The sequence below is a fragment of the Cryptomeria japonica genome, chromosome 3 (assembly GCF_030272615.1).
Source record: "Cryptomeria japonica chromosome 3, Sugi_1.0, whole genome shotgun sequence".
In the NCBI taxonomy this organism is placed as follows: Eukaryota; Viridiplantae; Streptophyta; class Pinopsida; order Cupressales; family Cupressaceae; genus Cryptomeria; species Cryptomeria japonica.
Genome location: NC_081407.1, coordinates 654,724,663 through 654,752,411, shown reverse-complemented (window position 1 = coordinate 654,752,411; position 27,749 = coordinate 654,724,663). Strand labels below are relative to the sequence as shown.

Below are 27,749 nucleotides of genomic sequence, written 5' to 3'. Positions count from 1 at the left end.
TTAGTCCTATCCTCCAACATTATGTATTTGATCAAAGCTCAACTCATCCCACAACCTACGAAAACAATATTTGAGATATCAAACTAGGAACCTAACTAGCTTATCTTTACCTTTTAAGAAGGCCTTAATATATTTATTATTTATATTTTTCCTCACCTTGAATGTCTTTAACCCTTCCACAGACATTCACATAGCCACTTAGGTTTTCCTCGAAAACTTCAAAACACAACAATTTGACATTGAATTTCCTATCCTCTTGTGTTTTTGCAAATTCCATTGATACGACTGGATTGCATAACCCATTTTATGAAATGATTCATCTTTACCCTCAAAATATTCTAATAGGTGGTTTTCTTCTTTAACCTTTATACAAGGGTTCAATTGAGAGCCTCTTGCCATCATGTTATTAGTGTCGACCCATACCCTTGAAAACTATCTATCTTCTTAATTGTTGACTCTTGAAGAAGACTAGAAACCTAAAGCCATTGCAAAAATCCTCATCTAACCACTGAGAAAATCCTTAGCAAGGTATAAATTATAGAGATCTTGAAAGAAATTGATAATGATAAGATAAATCACATGGTAAAGATTCTTATAGATAGTTATTTTAGGATTATGAAGAGCATTTGGTTTATAAATGGAAGATATATTTCTATAAAAAAAAAGCCAAAATAATTCATCAACCATATATGCCAATATGGGGAGAAAAGGAAACTAATAGTGTAAGGGTTATTAAAGTTGAGTTGCCCCCTGGAGAGAATAAGACATTAATTCTCTCCTTAGTTGATAGCATGGAAACAATCTAAGGCTCATGTATTGCTTGTAGGTTAGTGTGAGCCTCTAAAGAGGGTTGATTCTTTGGTGTTTCACCTACACTTGACTATCATATTATTGTTTCATAGAGAAAAGGAATAGAAAATGGCATAAAAGTACTCTTAAATCCTAACGAGAGGTGATAAACAAAATGTTTATAACCTATACTATTGTTGACACACAAACAATTTGTTCAATAGTCAACTCATGCACAACTTAGGTTTTGATATACTTATGCATTAATATTTCATAGGGAAGTTGAAGTTGTCACAGTTTAGAAGGAAAATTATATGTTTTTCATAACTAAATGGCTATTTAAACTAGGGCATAACATATAAACTTCATATAATATAATATGTATGTTTCTACATATAGATTTACTGGAGAATGAGACATAAAATTTAAAGATTGCATATAGTATCACAAAAACCATATTAGTCATTCATGATTGCACATGATACATAGATTTGAAAGACTTATTGGATTTAAGATAGGTATACTAGTGAGGTTGACTTTTAGAGATAGATGATATTTTTCATTATACATGTTGTAAGACAACTCGTGCATGTTATATGGTGGACTTGCATGTTACTTTTTTAGACTTTGTAGGTTCAATTTTCTCTATTTTTGTCTTTTAAGGCTATGGATTCATGGCTAATCCAAAGAAGCTTATAGGTCCTTCTAAGTTCTCTTTCAAATAAACCATGCTTGGTCACAATGTTAATCATTACCACACAAAGCTAATGTAGCAAACAGTCTTGTAAGTCTAGTTCATCAACAATACTTTTCTTTAGAGAAAGAAAAAGCTAACCATTTAGAATTGATGGATGTCTTCTTTAAAGCAAGGAGATCCTAGCATTTATTTTTAATCATGGATAATGCCTATTAGAGCTACATGAGTTATACATTTATAAATTAAGAGAGCTTGAATCATAGCTTTAAGAAGAATTATATGAGCAAACTTTATTTTTTATAGTTGGAACATGTACAATCTTTAACAAATTCTTATTCATATCTCCTTCTCTCTTTTTGATTTCCTATTTTTTGTTTGTTTGGGTTTTTTTTTTCCCTATGAAGTCGGTGAGCCATGAGACTTTTAAGGTAGGTAGACCTACTTTGTAATCAAATGTTTTTTAATATGCTTTTTGCCTATATATTATAAAAACCTAGACTTGAGGCTTAGCCAAGGTGTAAGGAGGAAGTTAGTACACTTCTACACTCTAGTTGAACAATCTACATGATGCTTCTTAACACTACCACTTTCCTTACTTTAGATAGAAATATTCAAACATGTATTACAAGTAGTAAAAAAATCAAGATCTAGGTTAGGACTATGTAAAAAGGCTAATAAAACTTAATCTCGAGGCTTAACCAAGATGCAAGGAGGAAATTAGTATACTCCCATACTCTAGCTTAACAACCTACATGATTCTTCTTAGCACCACCACTTGTTCTTCAAATAGTGGTAGGCAAACACTTATTACAAGCATTTGAAAATCTAGAGGTTAGGGCCATGCAGAAAGGTAAAGAAAACTTGGTCTTAGAGCTTAGCCAAGGTGCAAGGAAGACATTAGTACACTTTCACGCTTCAATTTAATAATCTACATTATGCTTCTTAGCAGCACCACTTTTTATTACCTTTTTAACAACAATAGGCAAACACTTCAAGTATCGACATTTTGAGAATTGAGAGGTTAAGGCCACGCAAAAAGGTTAAGGCTACCTTCGTATCCTTGATCTAAGTCTCTAGACAACTTTATTCATCAAAACTTGTTTGCCTCGTACTCTAAATATTTATTTTCTATCGCAATCAAATTAATCCATTGACGAAGTTGAATGGTTCTAAATGAATCCACCAAAAATATTTTAAGTTATAACTTGTACTCCTATATCATATAAGTAAATAATTAAGTAAGTTTAATATAAAACCTTTCAAAAAAAATCTCCCCTAGAATTTAGAAAAAATAATTTTATAATCAATTCCAAATTTATCAAATTCAAATAGATATCTACATATTTAAACTCAACTCCTCTATATTAACTTAAATATTTATGTATTGTAATTGTCCTTTCTATTATTATGAAAGAATTGGACATTACAATGAATTGGGTGAAAGTTTGACCTCCACATAAATAATTAGAGGAAGGGTACTAGTAGTCATTATAGCAACTTCATGCATTCTAAGCTCCTAAACAATACATAGAATTTTGAAGATTTTTTGGTGTTGTCCTTGTATGCGACTTAAGTGCTTAGAGCTATTGTTTTTGCTTCTTGATAATTACAACAAATGGTGTGAGATTCATTACGCATGCAAGGATCGAAAAATGGTCATACATATTCCTTATTGCCCTTTCAATTGTTCGCTTTGAATACCATAAAATTTATACAATTGATTCAACTTATACACAAATATAATTACTGACTTTTTTTCCCATCGACTAGAATTACTAATAGACAACTACTTCCTCCGTGGATGTTTCTTTTTTTGGACTTTTATTCAATGAAATCCAATGATGGCATCCCCTTAAAAAAATTTTTTATCTCCTTTCCGACAAAGGAAACAAAACGTGGATATACTTTCTTCCAGTGGAACACCATACCTCAAAATTAAGCTATGCTCTGCAAACTGAAAAATGCAAGTTTTGGCCGAGAGCCCAGCCACACATTGCCAACTAAATGGTTTTGTATATCTCTAGATACAGAATTCTCCTATTCAATTACCCTCGCTGTTTCCATCCAAACTTCACGAGAGTCATTTCTTCGGTAGCTTCTCAAGCAGTTTTGGAACAAAACCCAGTGGAATCAGACTATCTAATACAACCCCAAAACACTAGCATTACATTAACCGAGCAGAAACCAAAGCACATCTCATGTTTTTCGTGGCAGTCTGTTTCCGATACTGACATTGTTTCAACCTACGCTTCTGTAGCCCAGGGCTGCACCAGCACCAGGACACTTAACCAGCTAAACGCCCACATTATTGTCTGTGGGATTGCACAAAATGTCTTTTTGGGTACTAAACTGGTCCACATGTATTCAAAACACGGCAGTCTGGAAAATGCACGCCAAGTGTTTGACAAAATGCAAAGGCGAAATGCTTTCATATGGAATGCCATTCTCAGAGGTTATGCGTGGAATGGACCCTATGAGGAGACCTTGGCACTGTATAATCGCATGCAGTGTGAAGGCATATGGCCAGATAACTTTGCTTATGCCTTTGCACTCAAGGCGTGTTCCGTGCTATCGGCTCTGCATGAGGGCAAGAAGATTCATGGGCAAATAGTTGTTAGCGGCTTCGAATCTCATGTTTTTGTGACGACTGCGTTGCTAGATATGTATGCTAAATGTTCCAGTGTAGACGATGCACGCCAATTGTTTGACAAAATGCTCCAGAGAGACGTGGTAGCCTGGAATGCTATGATTGCTGCATATGCTCAAAATGAGCGTGCCAATGATGCCGTGATGCTCTTTTGTCGAATGCGGTGGGAATACTTACTGGCTGTCTTGCCTGATTCAGGTACTATGGTGAACGTCCTCCCGGCGTTTGCTGAGGTGGGGGATCTGCGACAAGGTAAGTGCATGCACGGTTATGTGCTTCGGAATGGGTTTGATTTAGATCCCTTTGTGGGCAATTCTCTGATAGATATGTATTCCAAGTGTGGGAGTTTGGTTATTGCACGACAAATGTTCGACAAAATGTCGACGAGAGACGTGGTTTCGTGGAATGCAATGATTGTTGGATATGCCCAGAATGGACATGCAAGTGAGGCCTTGACGCTTTTTCATCAAATGCTAGAGGAAAGTATTACACCCAATCCAGTTGCCATTGCTAGCGTGATCTCGGCTTGTGCGCATTTGGGAGCGCTGGAACAGGGCAAGTGGATTCATGATTACATAAATAAGAATACATTGGAGGTGGATGTTTTTGTGACAAACTCCCTCATAGGCATGTTTTCTAAATGTGGTAGCTTAGAGTTAGCACGGAAGATATTTAATAAAATGCCTGTAAGAGATGTGGTTTCATGGAATACTATGATTGCCGGTTATGGAGTACACGGGTGTGGTAAGGAGACACTAGAACTTTTTTCTGAAATGCAACGAATTGGAATGAGGCCAAACCATATCACTTTCATTCATATTTTGTCTGCGTGCAGTCATGGAGGACTTGTAGATGAGGGATGCCAATGCTTTGATTGCATGATTCGAAAATATCAAATCAAACCTAACATGGAGCACTATGCATGCATGGTTGACCTTCTTGGTCGTGCTGGGAGGCTAGATGAGGCACAAAGGTTCATAGAAAACATGCCAGTAGAACCTGTTGCTGGCGTGTGGGGAACCTTGCTCGGTGCCTGCCGAATTCACAAGCATGTTGAGCTGGGAGAACGTGTTGCAGAGCGTGTATTTAGTTTAGATCCTACATATCCTGGATACTATGTGCTACTTTCCAACATGTATGCTGAGGTCGGCAGATGGGGTGATGTATTAAGGGTGCGAAGGTTGATGAAAGAAAGAAATTTGAAAAAGACACCAGGTTGGAGCACAGTTGAGCTGCATGGTAAGGTTGATACATTTTATGCAGGAGACAAATCACATCCTCAATCTAATGAAATATATGCTATGTTGGATAGTCTGGCTCAAGAGATGGAGAAGGCAGGGTACGTGCCCAATACAAACTTTGTGCTCCATGACGTGGAGGAGGAAGAGAAGGAAGACATGCTTTCTAGTCACAGTGAGAAGTTAGCCATTGCCTTTGTACTCATAAATACAAGCCCAGGGACCCCCATTCGGCTCACTAAAAACCTTAGAGTATGTGGTGACTGCCACACTGCCACTAAATTTATTTCTAAAATTGTCAGAAGAGAAATAGTTGTGAGAGATGCACACCGCTTCCATCATTTCAAGGATGGGTTTTGCTCTTGCAGAGATTACTGGTAATGCGATTTGCACAAGTATAAACCAATAGAAAAGCAACATTATATGTATATCTTTTCATCATTGAGGTAGCCTAGGCCTTGGTCTTGCTCCGATTTCATGAAGAATGTGATTGTCCAATCAGTCAGTAATGCAAGAAAACGTCACTGTATAAAAAAAAAATTTAAGAGACCAACTTTCGTCTGACAAAAGTTTTTTTTTTAAATATTCATCATGGTAATCGTTACATTGCGAGTTGGTTATATATTTTATTTTATACTGTAAGCCAAGAAGTCATGGACGTTATTGGTGACTCCCTTTCTCTGAATTACATCTTCATCCAAGATTAACTTCATAAATTCAACGATGTATCAGATGCCACCTATTCTGCAATTCCTAGATTAGAATCACTCTCCTTTTTAAGCCAGACTTTCCCCACTAAAGCTATGTGAACAACAGCTCCTGTGGTTGAGATTTCACTCTGTTTAAGAACTCAGCTCCTTTAGTGAGAGATGTAGATCTGATCTACAGGAACTTGTTTGACGCCATGGTTGATGCTTTCTATTCTGGAATGCAAACCTTGGGTTATCACAACTACCCAGTTTCATTTCGGCAATGGGATAACCCTCCAATGGAATGGTTATGTGACTACCATCAAAATACCCAAACTTACAACAACACTTTTGTCAGACATGTTTTGTCAAACACAGGAATGCCAAAGACACATACTTACATATTCGCTCTTTTCAGCGATGACACCATGTAATTTGGAAATCTGTTTTCATTAAAGGGTTAAACACGGAGTCCCTGAGCCGGGTGACCCTGGGCAAGTCCTAGGCGTCCGGACTCGGGCTCATCCAAGTCCTCAGCAAATTCTGGACTTGCCAAGTCTCATCCAAGTCTTGGGTGAGTTTTGGCGAGTCCCGGGACTCGCGGACTAGGCGAGTCTTAATGTCTGAACTCGTCTAGACTCAATTTATTTTTTTAAATCTCAAAAAGTGACAAAAATATACATTTTTTGATGTTTTTTTCTTAAAAAAATTCCGGGAGCTACCGTTGGGTGCGTTTCTCCGCACCCCTTCTATCGTTGGGTTTTTTTCACATCTAACACTTTGTGCAGCTTATCATTGCTACCCCTCAAACCCATTAGCGCTTCCACTTCCAAACCCCCACTAGTTAGTGAGACCTACCATAGATGCCTTCATAGGAGGGATCATAGACTTCCAATTATAGTTTTGATATTTGTTTGGAACATTTGATGTCATGGATTTCATATTCCATGGGTATTGTATACATTTGAGTCTTTGACAATATTTATATATCTAAATAGGCTATTTCCTTCAACTATAATTTGCATTTATAATTATGTGATTGATGTATATACTTGTGTATGTGATCAAGTTAGCCTCTACTTGATAATGTTATTGTGGCTTTAAAGTTTATTTTATAATTGGTGCATGAAACAAGTTTTAAATCCTTGAAAATCATCACTAAATTTCTTGGGTTCTTCACTTGTGGAGTCTGCATCGATTTTTTTTGCGGAGTCTTGAGTCCCAAGTCGAGTCATCCTCACCAAGACTGTGCTGAGTCTGAGTCTCATTTCTATGATATATATAGAGAGAGAGTGTGTGTGTTTTTTCAATTGGTATCTTTAAGTGCTTCGAGTGTATTAGCAATTTCTTCAATATATATATATTTTTATATTGCATAATACTTTACTAAACAGACTATAATATATAAATCATTAAGGCATGGTAAACTACAGACTCATTCTTATGTACATATATCATCAATTCAGTAGGAAAGCTTTGCCAGGGTTAAAACTAAAAGGCTCGAAAAAAATGACTCGGTTTTTATTAGCAGTCAATGTAGTACCAATGTTTAACCAAAGATATTGAGACAGCTCATGAAGTAAACCATATATTATCTTACAGCATCATTCTCAGAATCAGAAATTTCAGCAATTGATGGTAGAAGTTCCTCCACATTGGTAGAGACCATGCGTTTAAAATTCTCATCAGCATCTAACACTAGATTGCCCTGCTTCAGATTTACCATACCCGCATACCAATAGGGATATCAGAGTTAATATATCCATGAATCTATTCTTGTTTTAAGGATACTCATTGTTTTCACTTTCATTTTCTGGTTCTCCTCCATATCTCTCCATACCAGGGCACCACTCAGCACGCTTTGTATAGGATTGTTGTTCCTTAATCTAGAAGTATGTAGAATTTGTCTTTAGGAATTTCCATCATTACTATAACCTGCAAAACGATAGGAGAGAAGATAAATTTGCTGTAGTCGTCCGTAAGCTACCCATTTTTTGTGTTCTGAAACAGTTAATTAATTCTAACCCTCGACATGTCCAATAAGATTTCGCTTGATAAAATAAGCCACAACTTACCTACATCCTTATTAAAATCTCTAATGCAACCAAAAAGAGTTTCATGATAAGAGAAATCCAATTTTTTTATCCACTTACATATGTCACCTAAAAAAACATACTCCAAATGTGTTTTGTAAATTGACATTCAAAGATGCACGGTAGGTTCTTCACATTTCAGAAGGGACATTTATTAAAAAACATGACTAACATACTCTAAATGTGTTTTGTAAATTGACATCCAAAGATGCACGGTAAAATCTTCACATTTCAGAAGGGACATTTATAAAGAACATGACCAACATCTTTCACACTAGGACCTACAAATATTTAAGATATTTCAAATTGTTTATTTATGTTTTTAATTACAGAGGTATCTAAAGAACAAGTAAAGACCTCAAGCATTTGGATGCTATTACATATAAGTTCTCCAACTACATGAAAAGATACACTGTTCTAGAGAGATGCAATGTTATTGAAGTTCAAAGTTTAAATCTGCTGTACTGTTATAATGTTACATTTTAGTTTTAAGTTTAAATTTGCTGTGCTGTTGTAATGTGATACTTTGGACTGGCTGTTAACTGTATTTCTTCTTCTTTCTGGCAGCCTATTTGCTGCTCTTTTTTATGTATCTTTATTTGCTTTGCTTCAATTAAAAAATGTAATTTTATTTTAAAAGAACAAGCACTTAAAACACAGATTTGGTTGTTTTTAAGATTCTGACCAAGACAATCAGATATGGCTAAAAATTCACTACGAACCTATTTCGAATAATTTCAGGTCCCACAATTTGTCTAAGGAATCGACTACCTCTTGGCTATTAAAATATATTGACTAGATTTATTTTTTTTGGCACCTTGGTAAGTCGAGATCCATCCTTTATTTTTTTGTTACCCAATATCTCACTATTCAACATCATAATAGGAGATTTTCGCCCATATAATACTTTGACAAGCAGTGAAAAAGTTTGAGAAGTTGAAATATTTAATCTTTCTCATAAGAGATCACCACAAATTTTCTTTTTTTAAAACTTACAATTTGGTTGGATATCTTCATCTTAATGAGAAGTTATTATTCCATACAAGACTTTTCTAGAGATTTAAAACTAAAAAAAATTGTGTTTATTTTTTTAAAAGCATCATGTTCAATTGATGTGTCTCATAGACCCCCACAGCCCTCCATATGTTACAAAAAACTGGTGAGCTAATGTTAGGCGAGAAATAAGAATAATACTTTTTGTTATGTTTTGTCATGTAATTAACTGGCCATGAGGGGTTTCCATAGGGGTAGTTGGTAGTTGCGGCGGTTGGTACCTCCGCCAACTGCCAAGTAGTATATATATTGTTGTAAGGAACCCAGACAGTAGTATTGATTGTACATCCATTTTGCTGATGAAATAAAAGATATATCATTATGGCGCCAACTACCAAGTAATATATATATTGTTGTAAGGAATCCCGATAGTAGTATTGATTGTACATCCATTTTGCTGATGAAATAAAAGATATATCATTCTAGCCTATGTGAATGTTGTATGTTTTGTGAATGACTTTATATATGATATTTGTGTAATTCCACTATGTTGCCTATAATTCAAAGTGACACCATAGGAAGCAAACATTTTGGCACCATTGCCGATTCGAATTCCGGAGATCAATATGGCGGTAGGCAGTAAACAATAATTGACCAAGGATTTGGTGGACTTGTGGGAGGTTTCAGTCATCCAGTACGAACAAAGGGAAGCTCGGGAGAGAGCAACACGGTACGTGGCAAACTCACAATCAACCTGAATGTATTTGATCTTCTTAGGAGTCTTTCGAGACTATTGTCACGAAACCTAATTAAACTCCAAGACCATAGGGAGGAAACTGATGGCGAACATTGTCAACAACAAATACTGTAGAGGTACGAAGAGCAGAACCATGGGGAAGAGGAAGAGAGGGATACGAGCATACACCGTACCCTTGGCAATTAATGCCCCTACGGCCAAATAAAAACCGACGGTGTGCTAGTACCACCTGAGAGGTAGGGGAAGGATCGTTATGGAGATCCTTACGTATCAGAGAACAAAGTGAACGAAGACGACAACTAAGGGAGATTGTTGAAGGCTCAGCAAGTCCGAAAAGGCGGAGTAAGAGTCGAAGTGTGAATCGAAGTTGTAGTCGGGAGAGGCAAAAACCGTGTACGTGGAACCAGGTGGTAGAGGTTGCGAGGGACCTACCACTTCCAGACATAGCGGAGGAGGATCTCGCCGACTAGGCCACACATTTTGTGTCAAATGAAGACTACGGAACCGAGTCTCAAAATAGCCCGTCAGATCACTCCGAACGTGACAAAGAGGTAGTATGAGACCTTGAGGGGGAGGTTGGAGGGACTTACCACTTCTAGATGTAGCAGAGGAGGATCTCACACGTAGTGGAGGAGGATCTCACCGACTAGGCCACACATTCCATGTCAAGTGAAGACTACAAAACTGAGTCTCAAAATAGCCCGTCGAAACACTCCGAACGTGACAAAGAGGTAGTACGAGACCTTGAGGGGGAGGTTGCTGAAATGTTTGCAACCAATCTGTATAGAATTGGGAACTTGTCTCTCGCGGAGCAGTAAAAAATAGGAGGGTCAAAGCCAAAGACCCCAGGAAGGAGGGACTATAGGAGCGAGGGTGACTAAGGCGTGGAAGACGCAGAAGGTGGATGCATAGAGAGCTTGTGTGTGGTCGAGGGTGCAATACTGAAACACGTAGAGCAAAACTGTCCAATCTGGTTGAACACACACAATACCTTCCAGGTTGCACACAATACTTTCCAAGCACAGGGTACCTTCCAGACGAGAACAATGGCACATAATCAGAATACCTCGGCAAAAAGTAAAATCTAGTACGATGCAAAAGGGCGACCCATGATCCAATACCGCAAATGTAATGAGTAGGGCCACTTCGCTCGTGAGTGTCAAAGCGGGAACAATAACGAAAGTTTGTTGTGCAAGTGGTGCGGCCCTGGGAACCATGAGGACACTAACTACCCAAAGCAGAAAGGGGTAAATATGCTAGACGTGAAATAGCCTGACGAGGAGGTACCCCAATCCTCGTGCAGAGAAGGAAAGAATCTGGGAAGCAAAGATCGATGTTGAACGGGTGATGGTGGAAGAACGAAGGGCCTCACACAACACCACCAGTACCCCACTTCGGTCAGAGTCCGAAAAAACTAAATCAAACAAATGTTGCAAGGCATTGTACCAGTACGGGTATCTAACCTTTTGCAAATGATGCCACAATTGAAAATGGCTCTCACAAATGTAGTCGACGACAACACCATCGACAGGAACACCACCAGCCGACAACATAATCACTTGGCACGTCTGCCATGGACACCATGTCGGTAGCTGGTACATGTACCATGGACCCCATGCTGCTCAACGTGAGTATTGGTCGAAAGCTAGTCGTAGTAGAAATGGAGATAATGGATCAGAAACTGACAACCATCATCATCGACGGCGGCTCGGAGTGAACGTATTGTCGGAGGAGACATGGAGGGGTCTGGGCAAACCAACTCTCTGGCCACCAACATTACACCTTGTGGGTGCCGACCAACATGGTATCAAGCCCTTGGGAACACTGATGGTACCAAAAGTTGTTGTTGGCACCCAACATGTTTTCCTCGACTTTGTCATCATCCCACTAGAGAAAAAGGCCTACGACGCTCTCCTTGGGAGAGGTTGGTTGATCATGGCTAAGGCAAATCATAACTAGAAAAATAATACTCTCCATTGAGAGTGAAGGTTGTAAATATGTGATTGACTTGAGGAACCAAGTAGTGAGCAAGAAATTGGCATCATTTGACTCACTCAGATGACTCTCATGATTATGAATGGGGTTCAAAGGACGAAAAGGGGAAGACAGAAACCAATGACAAAGGGGTGCTTGAATTGGAAGATTGCTCTAAAGAGGAGAGGAGTTCTTTGAATGGATTATTTCATTGGCAGATGGGGGATTACAAAGTCTTCCACCCCGACTGTAACATGCTATAGATTAACGAAATTAAGGAAGTGCAAAGTTTGTAAACAAGCCAAGTCTGAACATTATGTACAGGAACAGGCTTGAGGGAATTGTATGGGGTTAGGCCGTATGAGAAGGAGAAGACAAGTTGGATGCCAAAAACTCTAGAAGGTGGTTGTAGGAATGAGGAAAGGATCGAAGGAATCCATACCACAAATCTGTACAAAGGCATCATATAGTGGAACCATATGATGCGAGAATCAAAGGAAGCCTTGCGAAGGGAATAACACTCAAACCATATGAAGGAATCCATATGGAAGGAGACACGAGGATAGGAGACCAAAATCCGTACATGGGGAATATTATGTACGCCAGCAACCAAGACAACAACCACACCATCATTGTATGAACAGAAGATATTACGTACACCAGAGCCCAAACATCATCACACCAAACTGCCAAGGGGATATTTCGTATGGAAACAACATCCACCAAGCAGTCATCGTACAAACACCAAACTGCCAGGGGGAAATTCTGTATGGAAACATCAGTTGCCAAACACCACAATAGAGTTTTTCGTACAATCATCACTCAAACAAGTTGGTCGAAGGAAAAATCTCGTTGGGACAGGTTTGAAGGGATTCTCTAGTCGAAGGAAAAATTTTCGTAGAGAGAGAATCAAAGGGATTTCTTAGCGGATTGCTTGGTGAATTGCTTGGGGTTGCCTGGCGGATTGCTTTGCGGGTTACCTGGCAGATTGCTTCGCCAAAACTGATCGATACAGTCAAAGGGATTGCCTAGTAGAAAGAGAAAATTTGTACCATCGAAGGGAGTGCCTGGCAGAAAGGAGAATATTGTACGAATCAGTACGGAAAGAGGACATTGGAAAGTTGTAGGAATCTGTATGGTGGAAGCCCAACACATGCGAGGTAAAGTTGTCGTACGGTTTCGTATGGGAGGTGAGAGACACTGGACAGGAGGCATCATACAAATCCATACAGAAGCAAAACATAGGGAGGGCACAGTCTCTGTACGAAGGAAGCAAATAGCAAACAAGGAGTTGTCATACGGATCCGTACGAAATCAGTGTCAAGGATCCGTACGAAATTGTCAGATAGAAATTTGTATTGAAGAAGAGGTAGTCCATACGAAAGCAACAGAAATCCATATAGTGGCCGAAGAAATTCGTACGAAGTGAAGACATCCGTACGAGCAGTGACGAAATTCGTACGAAGTTTGGAGATGTTTGTACAAAGTTGGCAGAGAAGTTTGAAGAGATCCGTACTGAATTGCCAGAAATCCATACGAAGTTGGAGGGTAACTTTGGAGGAATCCGTATAGAATTGGCAGCTGAGGAGATCTCATACGGTGACAATTGGAGGCATTTGTACGGGCAAGGAAACAATTGCTCCAACCGTTTGGCGGAGGGAAGTGTACGTCTGGCAGGAAAGTTGTTGGAAGTGGTCGGTGAGACATAGATGGCGGAAGGAGTAGGGGAAAACAAAGTTTCTCAGGCAGTTCTTGAGACGATGCTCAACGTTGCTCCGACATTGCTCCACCCATCGATGGAAGTAAGGAAACTCCTGGCAGTCATGAGCGCCCTGTTTGTCAGATGGAGGAGATGTCACTGTCAAGGGAAGAGGGGATGCATAATGTTCCAAAACGAGTCATTGTGGATGTAGTTGACGTAGAGGCATTGTCGCCATCTAGGACAACACCTAGGACAGGAGCCACCTTGGGGCAGGAAGAAACAATTGATTCATGGCTACTGGACACATTGGGTGTTCGGGTGGAGAACATTCCAGAGCTACCATCACCTAGCGGGCATGGCAGAGTTGGTGATCTTGGTAGACATGGCAGAGTTGAACTTTCGTCTAGTGATATGGAGCCCCATGGTGGGATGGAAATTCCATCTGGCAGACAAAACTTGGGAAGGGCATTGCAGCTACACCACGAGCCACAATAGGTTGGTGAGCATGTAGGTGGGGAGGAACCTTCCTCTCCCGAGACAGAGGAATTGGTGCTACGGTTACCTAGACCCAACTCGGAGGATCCTTTCGGCACTATGCAACAATGTGTGGCTCAACTGGAGGGGATGGCCAAGTTTCTGGGCGATGTGGGCCATCTAGTGAAAGACATTGATGTGGAGCATGATCTTCGTCTTGCCAAGGTGGCAGAGCGACTCCTATCATTCATTAAGGAAGGGTGTGAAGCTGAGTTCTTCTGATGCTTAACAGCTAAGGGATGGCCGAAGTCTAAAACGCAAGAGATGTTGGACACATGGACGACCACCCTCGTGGTAAATGATGGGCATGGCATTTGTGGATTCCTAGGGGGGATGGAGCTTGCATTTCGAGACTTAAATACAATAGAATGACAGTAGTCAGGGTGGAAGCACTCACTGCACAATGAGACCAGGTAGTATGTGAGGCAGAAGCAGCAAGGACACTGGCTCATCATATTCAAAAGAGCCAGGAGCAACTAGCCCATGAGCATTCACTAGTGACATCGTTGGAGGAGACGGTGGCCAACCATATTCAGGAGTTGGATGTCAACGGAAAGCAGAAGGCTGAGCTGGCGCCCAAGGTAGGGGAGTTGGAGGCTAACCTAGCACGACGGGAGGAGCAATTGCGAGGACACGAGGAACTTCAAAAAGTTTGTGATAAAGTGGTTGAAACTGCCCACATGGTTAAAATGAGAAGAGAACGAAAGTTGGTACCTCTAGCAGTTGCGCGGGCACTTCCCAATCTTCAGTTCTGCCAGGGACGCCTTCTCATCCCTCTCAGCACTGGTTTTCTAGATTAGATTAGCTCCCATTTTGTTTTAGTCATCTGGAAGATGACTACTTTTTGGGGGGCTGATGTTAGGCAAGAAATAAGAATAATACTTTTGTTATGTTTTGTCATGTAAGTTTAATAGATATTTTTTTTGTCTTTTAATATCATTTTACATAAAATTGGTGAGCTAATAAGTTGAATAGAATTTAAAAAAACATATCATTTGATTTTTATCTTTCCAAACTTTTATTTGTAGAAACTAGGTTAATATTACTTCTCAAAGTTTCCAAGATTCTAAACAACCTTATAGTTTTAAGAATTGAATCTTTAAATATTTAAAACTCAAATGCACCTTGAAATGTAATGCCATGTCCGATTAATCGTGTCTCTTTTATTGTCATTACCATCCAACCATAGGAAGCTTCTAACCATCATTTCAATCCATTCAACTTGAATACTTCCAAACAACCATACAAAGGCATAGTTAATGCTAAATGATTTTTTATTTTTTTTAAACAACCATATATGCTTTCCACCAAAGGAAAAAATGATTACCATTTACTATATTTATTTTCAAATCTTTTAACGTACACATTCCCACATCATTGTGTGAAATATCCCCAACAAATAAAATAATTGAATATTTGACAATTTTATTTTAACCACTTCATTCCCACTCCACCTTTTATTTTGGTCACTCGTGGATCGTAATATAATTCCAATCCATTTCTACCTTCGTAATGTAAATTCTGTAAATGACTAGCAGTTTCCGTAGCAGCTCGTCTATCACATTTTTTTATGAAAGCCTTCCCCTAGGTTTTGTATCTCATATACTCCTTCAGGGATTTCACCGATGTAAAATGTGATTAAGAAAAGTCCAAATCATAACGCCCCCAATAAAATATCTTGCCACTATTTCCAGTCTACAACAATGAAATAGGAACAATATACATATTGCAGTAACTTCTTTTATAAGGATAAAAGCATTTTTCCCCATAACCTTAAACAAAGTCGCAAAGATGGACTAGTAAATATAAAGCTGGAACAAACATAAGACCAGGCCTTAAACCAACACTGGCCAAACATATCACAGTAACTTAGGGGTTAAAATGCCTTAGCCGCTACATTTTTTAAGAACTACAACTAATGACAGGTATGAAATGTCAGAAAATGATTAGATATATGGAAACACTTTTATATTTGATTTTTTACTATAAGAGTTCTCATCTTTACACTATTTGCAACCTTTATCCAGATATGTTAACATTGAATGATAAATACCACGAATGCCTATTTACAGTAAGCTCTTCAAAGTTCCATAGCAATTTAAGGCTCTGAAAATAGGCAATCATTTGAAATAAAATAGACAGGAAAACATTCAATTTCCAGTAAGCAATGTAATTATTTCCCCGCAAAATTTAGTCTTTCATTCCTCCTCGCAAGTATCTCAGCAACCCAAGCCTTGCCAATATCAGTTTGAATTTTTCCTGCAAGTACATTGTGAACATAAGAAATTTTGAATTGAAAGATGGTACAATAATCAGAATTAAAAAAAAGGACAAAATCCTGTAAATTCTCTTCCTTGATGTCAATTTAATTGTTTTTTACATCTCATCTGTTTCTTGACTCATCAGTCAAAAAATACTGTCCTGATTGGACTATTAAATCTGGGAATACAGTCTACATTACTCATGGCAAAAAAAACAAAAAACTCATGCATTATACATCAATTGTAGAAAGGCAAGAGAATCTATACCTTTAATAGACTCAAAAAATTCATCCAAGGTTCTTCTATGATCTGCATGAAGTTAAGTTGATTGTTAACAAAAGTTCTAAATTTGCATAAACTGTACAACTCAAAGCTTCAGTAAGTAGCATCAAGTGAAGGGTTTTTAAGATGATTCTCAAACCCAATATATCGGAGGACGTATGATGATTTCAAAGCAAATAATTAAGGCTCAACATATTGGGATGCATGCCATAATTTTACGAATCCATGACATCCTCTCATTGTTGATATGTTTGTTTTAAAAGCTAAAATCTCTTAGATTTTAATGTCATGATCAATACATTTAACTTACCCAAATAAAAAGATGAATCAAAAGTTTGGATTTGGAAGAAGGAAACTTAGACAATCAACATATTAGCTCAGCAATAAAATTCACTCCTTTCTGCAGACACACTATTCTGCAGAAAGAAAATTAATAAAATTACATCTTGTGGTGCACTTAACCATCACCACTATTCCTTCAGGCAAACCTTATGATGAAAAATTTCTTAACCGATAATGTTATATTTGAACACACTGGACACTCAATTTAATTTTGGTGATCAGGCAATTGACACGACCGTCTTTAATAAGCAGAAGAAAACCTTCATTAGATGAGGAATAAATTATTTCGGTATGAGAGGGTCTTGTACCTTTGCCAAAGACAAAAATATGGAGTGAACTCATATAATACCAAGTTAGCTATCAATGGTTTCCTTGTGGGGTTGACATCCAAACCTACGCAATAAATTATTCTATTCTATTTATTTTGTAAATATTCTCCTATCCACTATGTATGAAACTGACATGTCTGTGACAAGTGATACTAGACCTGGCAAGGGCGTGTTTGCCCTTGCCTTGGTTTGGATAGTTTTGTTTGATCTTTTGGTTTGATCTCTTTTCCATAAGAGGAAAATTATCCCTGGCTTGTGGCTTATATTCTTCTATCTTGTGACCAGATCAGATCTAAATATATTGAATTACACTGAATACAAAGAATATAAGGATGTTTTTTAAGCTTGTGGCCACCAAAATATAACTAGCAAGATTCTGGCCAGACGCTGAGACACATAGCAGAAAGAAATTATATTAATTCCAGATCATCAAAGAAGGTCAATGGGACTTGAAAAGTAAATCCAGTTCTAATGCAGAAGAGTTAAGAGTAAAAAGATCTTTGGTTGTTAAAACTTAAAAATAAATGAATATAAAGTATCAAGGAGTAGACATGAGGAAAACCTAAAGCAATTAAACACTGAACAACAAGAACCAAATAGTAAATAGTAATACAACTATGGGAAACCCTGTCAAGGTTGGACCCCTCAGTGGAGCATAACGTGGAGAAAATCATATCAGCAGATAATGACAAGACACAAGCAGCAATCCCACAGTTTCCTTCTTGATGGTGCAGTAGTCCATGTTGACTATCTGTATTAGACTAAGCCCAGAAATGCTGATGGTGTCCTAGGCTTGGAAACAAAAGTGAAAGCAGCCATATTTCCACAGCACTAACTGGTCTTTTGTAAACAAATCTTCAATCATCTACAGGAACCTCCAAGCCCAGAATTTTTTCAAGGATAGCATCATGTTTTACTTAGCCATGAGATCATATTTTATACTTGAAAAAATTGATTCTCAGAAGTTTGACTTGAAAGCATATTACACACATAACATACAAGGTCAACTGAGAGACAGAATGATATCATATAATCTGTGAGAGAAATCGCCTGCCACAGGGTTATTCAAAAGAATAAGACTCACAAACCATGCATTGTTGGAAGGAATAGCATACAGGCTGGCTAAAAGGGTTTCCTCCACTGAAATGGCACGTTAAGGATAAAATCTCCACAGAAATTTGAACATTCACTAACATTGAACTCAAAGTTCTTGGTCCACAAGTTCAAACACTACAAAATAAATTAATGAATTTTTCCCCTTCATTCAAAAAAATATTCTTCCATTACATCTTTCAAGTCACAAAATTCTCACAATCCATATGTCACCCAAAGTCAAGTCACTTATATGCTAGGTGTAAATACCCCACACCTCACCATCTTGGCCCTTATCAAAATAAAACAGGTAAACTTGAAGATAAGTTCTTCAATAAAAGCCTACTTTCTTCCCACATTATAAGAAAAAGCACTGGACACTATTTGGTGACATAACCTACAAGTCTCACTCATCAAAGATCTGAAGATCAAGTTCACTGTGAGTAAATGGTGGACCACCCTAGAAAACAAATGCAATATCGACTGCAAGTAAAGCCTTCTAACTTGATTGGCATGCATTGAGCTTGGCTATTGAACATAAACAGACTGAGTGCTTACATTTGGTTGGGAGTTTGAGAGGATCGCACTGGGAGGTTGCATGACTGTTTAACTATTTTTTTATTGGTAGGTTTGGATTCAAATCATATTGATTGGCATATTCATTATGGAGAACAATCTTTCCTTTTGGTTGTTAGGCTTCCAAGAAACCTTGGTTATGGGAAGATAACTTGTTCATATGCATGAAGATAGCTCATTTATTGGATCGAACTCCTGGATATCAGTTACAGGACAGAACAAAGGCTCCATCAGGACTTTGAATGATTCCTCCTATACCAGCTTTGTCTCAATTATTGTTGAAGACTCCCTCAAAGTTTAGTTTCATCCATTGAATCAAAGGAAGAAACCATGGCTAGTGTGTTGGTGGTAAAGAAGTTGAGATGGTAGTTGACAGAGAACCTCTATATTCGAGACTTCCATAGATCTTTGAATCGGATATGGAGAATTTGTGGATTTGCCTACTGAGTACTATGGAATTCATTTGGTAGGATACATTGCCCACTTTTGTTCCACAGTGCTGTATGAAGTATTCAAATATTCTATCATTTTGCTCTTTCCAAATGAACCAGAAGACAAAATCAGGAGTTAGGTTGAAACATATTCTTACTTTGTAATGTCCCCTTTTGGGATATTCTTTAAAACAATATATATATATATATATATATATATTACCCAAATTTGATCAAATCATGAATTCTCCAAATAGTTTGCAAATCAGCTGAATTCAAGGACTCCATCCCTAGCATGTCAAAGGTAGGAAAAGACCCCATCCCTCCAAACCTTAGCCCACCTGTGAGCCTAGATCCCGTCCTTGCAAATACTACCTAGAATTCAAAACTGATAACTTGATGTAATTGCTAGACTATTTCTGATTAATATTTCTTGATGAATTGACAATCAATCCCTTGAATAATATTCGAATGCTTTTATGAATGATTCTTGAATGAATTTCTGAAGTTATATGTAATGCTGAAAATATTTCTGTATTTCTGATTTGTTTTAATTGCTCATAGATGATTGTTAATTGATGTTGAATTGATTGATATTTGAAAGATTTCCTTTGATTTGATGATTTTATGTATTGGTGAGTAATGATTTTTCAGATTGATTCTTGAGGGGATTTCTGATTATTTATATAGCTGATTTTGTTGCTTGCCAGTTTATTTTGTTAGAATGAATTGCTGATTTTATTTGTTTGCTTGATGGATGAATTGACGAGTGATGATGTATTGATGTTTGCTTGGAATGATCTCCATTTATATATATATATATATACTTGCAATGTCACATGATGTTCTATTCCTAATTGATTGATTGAATGCTTGTTTCCTTTATGAATTGATGATTTATTAAATGATTCTCTCAAAGAAATGATTTGACCTTTATATTCATTCCTTGAAGGAGTCACCACCCTTCAGTGGTTCCTTTGAAAATAACAATTTATTTTCAAATTGGTTTCCTTCATTGCCAATTTATGATTTATTTATTCCTTGCTTGATTTGTTAATGTTATAGCAGCAGGAGTTCTCTTTCCACCTGTATGCCGTGTCATCTAACAATAAGCAATTTTACTTATATACTACTGCTGTTACATGTTTAGCATCTTCATTTAATTAATTGCTGAGTTCACTTCTGATTTAAATATCGCTGAGAAATTGTTAGTAATACTAATATATCGTTTTGATTAAGATTGGTATTCGGCGTTAATTACGATTAGTTATTAACTATCGCAACCCTTTGCAAGTAGTGTGTTCCAGTTTAGAGTCGTGTCTGTCCATCTATCTTTTTCAGGTATAAGGAACCTTTGTCTCATGAAAATTGGGGAGTAAGGTGCGTGGAAAATTCTGTTATGTGCGCCCAAAAAGAAATACAAAAAATTAAATAAAATCCCAGCATACACAGTGGGACTTCTGTGTGAAGAATACCTGCTATAAAAATTGTTTATAGTGCTGTTTACCTTAATTCTGATCTTAATTTTACATGGTATCAAAGCCAGGTTTAAGCCTGATCAGACTCGTTCAAGCAGCAAAAGTCATCTAATCGAATTAAGTCTATCTCAGAATCAATGATGGTGAACGGACTCAAGGTTGAAGATAGGCTTGATGGTGCATCGAACTTCACCTCTTGGAAATTCAGAATTCTTATTGCACTGGAAGAAAATGATCACCTAGACTTCGTGGAGAAAGATGTGCTTGAGCCATCTGATGAGGCTGAGAAAACTCAATGGAAGAAAAATGACATTAAAGCTAGGAAGATCTTGATAGATTCTGTAAAAGACCATCTTGTGCCAATTATATCCAAGATGAAGACAGCCAAAGTCATGTTCGAGACTCTTCAAGGCTTGTATGAGATCAACAACACCAGCAGAGCTCTTGCATGAAGACAACAGCTCCATATAAAAATGGCTAAAGGAGATTCAGTCATCTCCTTCTTCATGAAGATTATTGAGTTGAAGGATCAGCTATATGCCATTGGAGATAAAGTTGAAGATAGAGACCTAGTTATATTGGCTTTGAATGGTCTTCCTCAATCTTGGGAGCCCTTTATCCAAGGCATTAGTGGAAGAGCTAAATTACCTAAGTTTGATCGCCTTAGAGTTGATTGCATTCAAGAGGAATTCAAGTTGGCAACAAGAGGAAATGGACGAAATCCTCATAGCGAAGAAAATCATGTTCTTGCTGCTGTAACATCTAGAAGGAAAGGAAAAGAAAGGAGAAAAGGAAATTTCAAGAGGAATTGAGATAGAAAAACAGATTCAGCCCCTGAACCAAAGAAGAAGAAGGACCTCTCTAACATTCAATGTTACAGATGTGACAAGTATGGTCACTATGCTCGAGATTGTATATAACAAGACCAAAACAACATGCATCTATTGCGGATGTTGATGAAAAGAAATCTAGGGGTTTTCTATTCATCTCAGCGCTTTCAAGCACAGTTCCAACTGACAGTAACACTTGGTTGATTGGTAGTGGTGCTTCACGACACATTACAGGATATCAAGAGCATCTTTCTGACTAGGTAGAAAGAGAAACCAACTTACAAGTGATAATCGAAGATGATGCTTGTTATTCAATGAAAGGTGCTGGGACCAAGTCTCTTGATCTAGATTTTGGCATCCCTCTTCATTTAAGTGATGTCCTATTTGTTCCAGGGATTAAAAGAAACCTTGTCTCAATTTCAGCACTAGAGGACAAAGGGTACCAAGTTGCATTTTCTGAAGGGAAAGTTCTTGCTTGGCCAAAGAACTCTAGCATAAAAACAGCCCGTGTGATCGGTGTTCATCAAGAGAGTCTATACAGACTTTCTATTCATCCTATTCAAGCATTATTACATAACTCTACCAGTTCAAGTGAGCTATGGCATAGGAGACTTGCTCACCTACACTTCAGAGCTCTTCCATCTATGGAAAAGATAGTTACTGGTTTACCAAAACTCAGTCAAGAGCATAATGGCATTTGCAAAGGATGTGCATTGGGTAAGAATATTAAGGGTCCTTTTCACAGTAGTTAAAGTAGATCAAAAGGAATTTTAAATCTTGTTCATTCTAATTTATGTGGTCCAATGTTTGTGGCATCATTGAGTGGATTTTTGTATTATGTGATTTTCATTGATGACTATTCTCGAAAGTGTTGGATTTATTTCTTGAAATCTAAGGAATCTGAAGAAGTACTTGATAGTATCAAAGAATTCAAAGCTCAAGTTGAAAATATGTCTAGGAAAAGAATCAAGGTTCTGAGATCTGATAATGGAGGAGAATGCTCTTCTGGAGGTTTCCACAAATTCTGCATTGAGGCAGGAATCAAGAGGGAGTTATGTGTTCTGTACAACCCTCAACAAAATGGAGTTGCAGAAAGAAAGAATAGATCCATAGTTGGAGCAGCGAAAGCTATGATCCATGATCAAGATCTACAAACCTTTCTTTGGGCAGAAGCTTCCAGAACTGCAGTGTATGTTCAAAACCAAAGTCCTCATCAAATATTGGAAAACATGACTCCTGAAGAGGATTTGACAGGAGTGAAACCCGAAATCAGTCATTTAAGAATTTTTGGCTGTCCTATTTATATTCATGTTCCTAAAGACAAAAGACCTAAACTAGAACCTTTAGGCAAGAAAGGAATATTTGTGGCTTATAGTGAGTCTTCAAAGGCCTACATAATCTACATTCCAAGGCAGAAACAGATTGAGATCAGCAAGGGTGTATCTTTCGAAGAGGAAGTAACCTTCAAAAGATCAAAAGGATCTTACACGGAGATAGACAGCGAAGAACAAGAGACACCTCTGAATATGGACATTTCTCTCGATTATTCTTTTGAGACTCGGAGGGAGTCTACTGAACTAGAAGAGACTATGGATCTAGTTGATCCAATAGAACCAATTGATGGACCAAGTAATATCGCTATAGGTCGAAAGAGACCTCTATGGGCTAGACAAATTATGCAAGAAGGAGAAAAATATGTAGCTCCTTGTGGCACCTTTAGAGAAAGTAAGAGACCACAGAAGTTTCCAGGATACGTGGCATTAATGTGTCACATCATTAAGTCTAAGCCTTCTAGTTTTGAGGAAGCATCCAATCAGCAGGTGTGGAGAGATGCTATGACAGAAGAGTATCAGTCTATCATCAAGAATGATGTTTGGGATGTTGTACCAAGACTTGAAGGAAAATCAATAGCATCTTCCAAATGGCTTTTCAAGATCAAGCATGCAGCTGATGGAAGCATTGAGAAGTACAAAGCAAGATTTGTGGCAAGAGGATTCTCTTAGGAGGGAATAGATTATGAGACATTTGCTCCCGTTGCTCGATATACATCCATCAGGACTATTTTTGCTATTGCATCAACCAAAGGTTGGAAGCTACATCAAATGGACGTAAAGACTGCATTTCTTAATGGTGTGATTGAAGAAGAGTACATTGAGCAACCAGATGGTTTTGTGATTCATTGGAAGGAGTCTCATGTATGCAGATTGAAGAAGGCATTCTACGACCTTAAGCAAGCACCTCATGCATGGTATGAAAGGATTGATCGATAATTGATGAGCTTGGGATTCTTCAAGAATGATGTAGATTCCAATCTCTACTTCAAGGTAGTCGGTGGTGAGGCCTTAATATTGGTCCTTTATGTTGATGATTTATTTCTTACTAGAGCATAAAATCTCATTGTTAAATGCCAGAAAGAATTAGCCTCCGAGTTTGAGATGAAGGATCTTGGCTTTATGCATTACTTTCTAGAATTGGAAGTATGGCTAAGACCCAATGAGATTATTCTTAGTCAAAAGAGATACACAATAGATATCTTGAAGAGATTTGGGATGATGGATTGTAAGTCCATGTCGACGCCTATGGAAACAAATTTAAAGAAGTTGAGTGACTGCAACTTGTTCAAATTTGGTAGATCCCACCATGTAAGATAGTTGATTGGATCATTGATGTATCTAGTCAATACTAGACCAGACATTTGTTATGCAATGAGCGCTCTTAGTCAGTTCATGTGTGAACCAAGACAAATTCATCTAGTTGCAGCAAAGCATATCTTGAGATACTTGCGTGGCACAGTGGGATATGCCTTGAGATATACTTCCTGTGAAGATCTGAAGTTACAAAGATATTTTGATTCTGATTGGGCCAGAAGTGTTACTGATAGGAAGAGCACCTCTGGATGTTGCTTCAGTTTGGGGTCTACCATGATTTCTTGGAGTAGCAGGAAGCAAACCTTTGTGGCACTAAGCATTGTTGAGGCTGAATACATTGCAGCATGTGTAGCAGCTCGAGAAGCAGTGTAGCTTCAAAAGCTTCTTGCAGGATTATTTGGTCAAACATTGGAACCAACTGTGATTCATTGTGACAATCAAAGCTGTGTGAAGCTCTCTGTCAATCCAGTGTTTCACGATAGAACAAAACATGTGGAGATCAAATATCATTACATCAGAGATATGGTGTTGAGGAAAGCAATTCAACTCAAGTATATTTGCACTGATGAACAAACAACTGATATTCTCACCAAGCCCCTCTCTAGAGTGAAGTTTGCACACTTTCGAGATAAGCTTGGAGTTGTGGAGAATGTTGCCCTTGCTGAGAAGGAGACTCCACATCAATGATTCTTGCTAATTGCTATAATGAATATTTCTCTGAGACAGAGAAATATGAGGTGAAAGCCCTTGTCCACCTCTGAGACGGAGATGTTGCTCTTTCCACACATGGGAGTAGCCATGGTGGACGTCATGTTGAGAGACTACATGACAACATTACGTTGAGTGACTCCGTGATGTACACTTGTGCACATATTTCCTTCCACACATGGGAGTAGCCATGGTGGATGTCATGTTGAGAGACTCCATGACATGGATATCTGGAAAGACACCTCCCTAGCTAAGAGGGAGTGTTAATGTTACAGCAACTGGAGTTCTCTTTCCACCTGTATGCTATGTCATCTAACAATAAGCGATTTTACTTATATACTACTGCTGTTACATGTTTAGCATCTTCATTTAATTAATTGCTGAGTTAACTTCTGATTTAGTTATCGCTGAGAAATTGTTAGTAATACTAATATATCGTTTTCATTAAGATTGGTATTCGGGGTTAGTTACGATTAGTTATAAACTATCACACCCCTTTACAAGTAGTGTGTTCCAGCTTAGAGTCGTGTCTGTCAATCTATCTATGTTGGGTATAAGGAACTTTCGTCTCATGAAAATTGGGGAGTAAGGTGCATGGAAAATTCTGTTATGTGCGTCCAAAAAGAAATGCGGAAAATTAAATAAATTCCCAGCATACACAGTGGGACTTCTGTGTGAAGAATACCTGCTATAAAAATCATTTATACTGCTGTTTACCTTAATTCTGATCTTAAATTTACATGATTATCTCCTCCTAAGGAAATGATCTACCTTTTATATCTTATTCTTGAGGGAGTCACAACCTTTCATGATTTCTGCCCTTTGAAAGAGACACAACTATTCATCCTTAATTGTTGTTTGAGAATAATTATTTATTTCCAGATTGATTGATTGCTTCTTTACATGTCCTCTTATCGTAGAATGATCTCTTCTTTATACCTTAATCCTTCAATAGTCATAACTCTTTATTTCATGCCTTTTGACCATTCATTAAACTTAATTAAATTTTAACTTTATATTTTATAGCTATATTTTATTATTGTTGCTGTTGCTGTTGTTGTTGTTGTCCTCATTGTCGTTGAAGTCGGCCGTCGCCACCGCCGCCATTGTTTTCGTTGTCGTTGTCGTCGTCATTGTCGTTGTCGTCGTCATTGCCGTCGTCGTTGTTGCTGTTGCTGTTGGTGTTGTTGGTATTGGTGTTGCTGTTGGTGTTGCTGCTGCTGCTTTTGTTGTTGTTGTTGATTTTTAATGTTTTTATTTATTGTTAAACCCCATTTCAAAAAAGGCAATATTACATGCTCATTTTTCTTTATTTCCTTCATACAAGCTTTTGGTTTGATCCCCATTATGATTTTATTGACCATAGCATCTCAAGTTTATTGCGCAAAAGGACAGTCGGAATTATTGTTGTTGTTGTTAATTTTTAATGTTTTTATTTATTGTTAAATCCCATTTCAAAAAGGGGAATATTACATGCTCATTTTTTCTTTATTTCCTTCATACAAGCTTTTGGTTTGATCCCCATTATGATTTTATTGACCATAGCATCCCAAGTTTATTGTGCAAAAGGACAATCTGAATTATTCCCTTCATGTTAGTGACAGTTGTAGTCAATGGATAGACCTATAAAATGTCCATTCTTGGTACTCCTCAGTTAGTATTTTCTTAAGCTGGAGCAACCACATGAAATTTTTTATTTTGGCCATCCCCGAGTTCTAAATCCTTTTCTGAATGGGAATGTGATTCCTTTCTCTTGCAATGAGTGTGTCAAAGACTTAAGATGCTGTATAGTCTCAAGTTGAAATGCTTTTCCATTTGAGTTGATCCCTCCTATTTGAGATTTGGAAGAATCTTGAACGGAGAATATTTCGGAGAATTCTTACTTGATTGGGCTAGTTGCTTCCAGAAGTTTCCTATTTCCATATTCCATTTTGAATTTTTGTTTGATTGAAAGATGTAATTTACCATTTTCGTCCATCCCTTTCTGTGAAGAATTGTTTTATTTCTTGAAGCTCCTCACACTCACAAGTAAGGAAGCCATTCCAGCCTTCCTCCCAAAATCTGACATCTAACCATGGCCAATCTGCCAGGTCAATCCGTAATATTTTTGAATTATTTCTTGATGTGTCTTAAAATTGAAGAGAGGCTTACTTTCCAGGAGATAATTGCGGGATTTTTGCTACCTGTTTTAAAGTAATTGCGTTTTATACTTGTGCGTTGACAAATCTGATATTCTGACCATGAGCAATCTGCAAGGTCAATCCTTAGTATTTTTTAATCCTTTCTTGATGTATCTTACGATTGAAGAGAACCTCACTTTCTAGGAGATATTTGTGGGATTTGTGCTACTTGTTTCAAGTTATTTGTGTTTTATACTTTGGCACCAATTCTATCCAGAGTTTCTGTAAAGTCTCAATGTGAGTTTCATGGTCAGAGTTTGAAGGAATCATTATACCAAGCCCATTTAGTAACTGGTGAGCAGTGATAAGTTGAGAAGATAACCTTCGGTTGATGTTCAACACAATCAAAACCAAATGGTCACCAAGAGATCAACTAATGCTAATAACTTTCAAATGGTGAGCATACTGTTCCTGCAGAATAATCAAATGCAACTCCACCAGCCATTAAGGAGTGAGCAATGGTTGGCACTGGAACAGAC

At 37.8% G+C, this 27,749-nt stretch overlaps 2 protein-coding genes across 5 annotated transcripts in view; one reads left to right on the top strand and one right to left on the bottom strand.

Annotated features, from left to right (window-relative positions):
- The first annotated feature begins 3,295 nt into the window (after positions 1-3,295).
- On the top strand, positions 3,296-5,797 carry LOC131033777 (pentatricopeptide repeat-containing protein At3g12770). The gene has a single exon (XM_057965067.2). The coding sequence runs from the start codon at positions 3,491-3,493 to the stop codon at positions 5,750-5,752; it is 2,262 nt and encodes a 753-aa protein (XP_057821050.2). The 5' UTR covers positions 3,296-3,490; the 3' UTR covers positions 5,753-5,797.
- Positions 5,798-16,046: 10,249 nt separating this feature from the next.
- The window catches only part of LOC131033816 (uncharacterized), a 98,683-nt gene continuing 86,980 nt past the window's right edge, over positions 16,047-27,749 (bottom strand). For 2 of the 4 annotated variants that reach the window (XM_059218497.1, XM_057965103.2), the window contains exons 7-8: positions 16,642-16,683; positions 16,047-16,372 (exon numbers count right to left, since the gene is read on the bottom strand). In XM_059218497.1, coding sequence (XP_059074480.1) covers positions 16,287-16,372; positions 16,642-16,683 — 128 coding nt within the window. In that variant the 3' untranslated portion in view covers positions 16,047-16,286. The remainder of the gene's footprint in view (positions 16,373-16,641; positions 16,684-27,749) is intronic. The other 2 variants (XM_059218498.1, XM_057965104.2) reach the window with 1 other exon arrangement.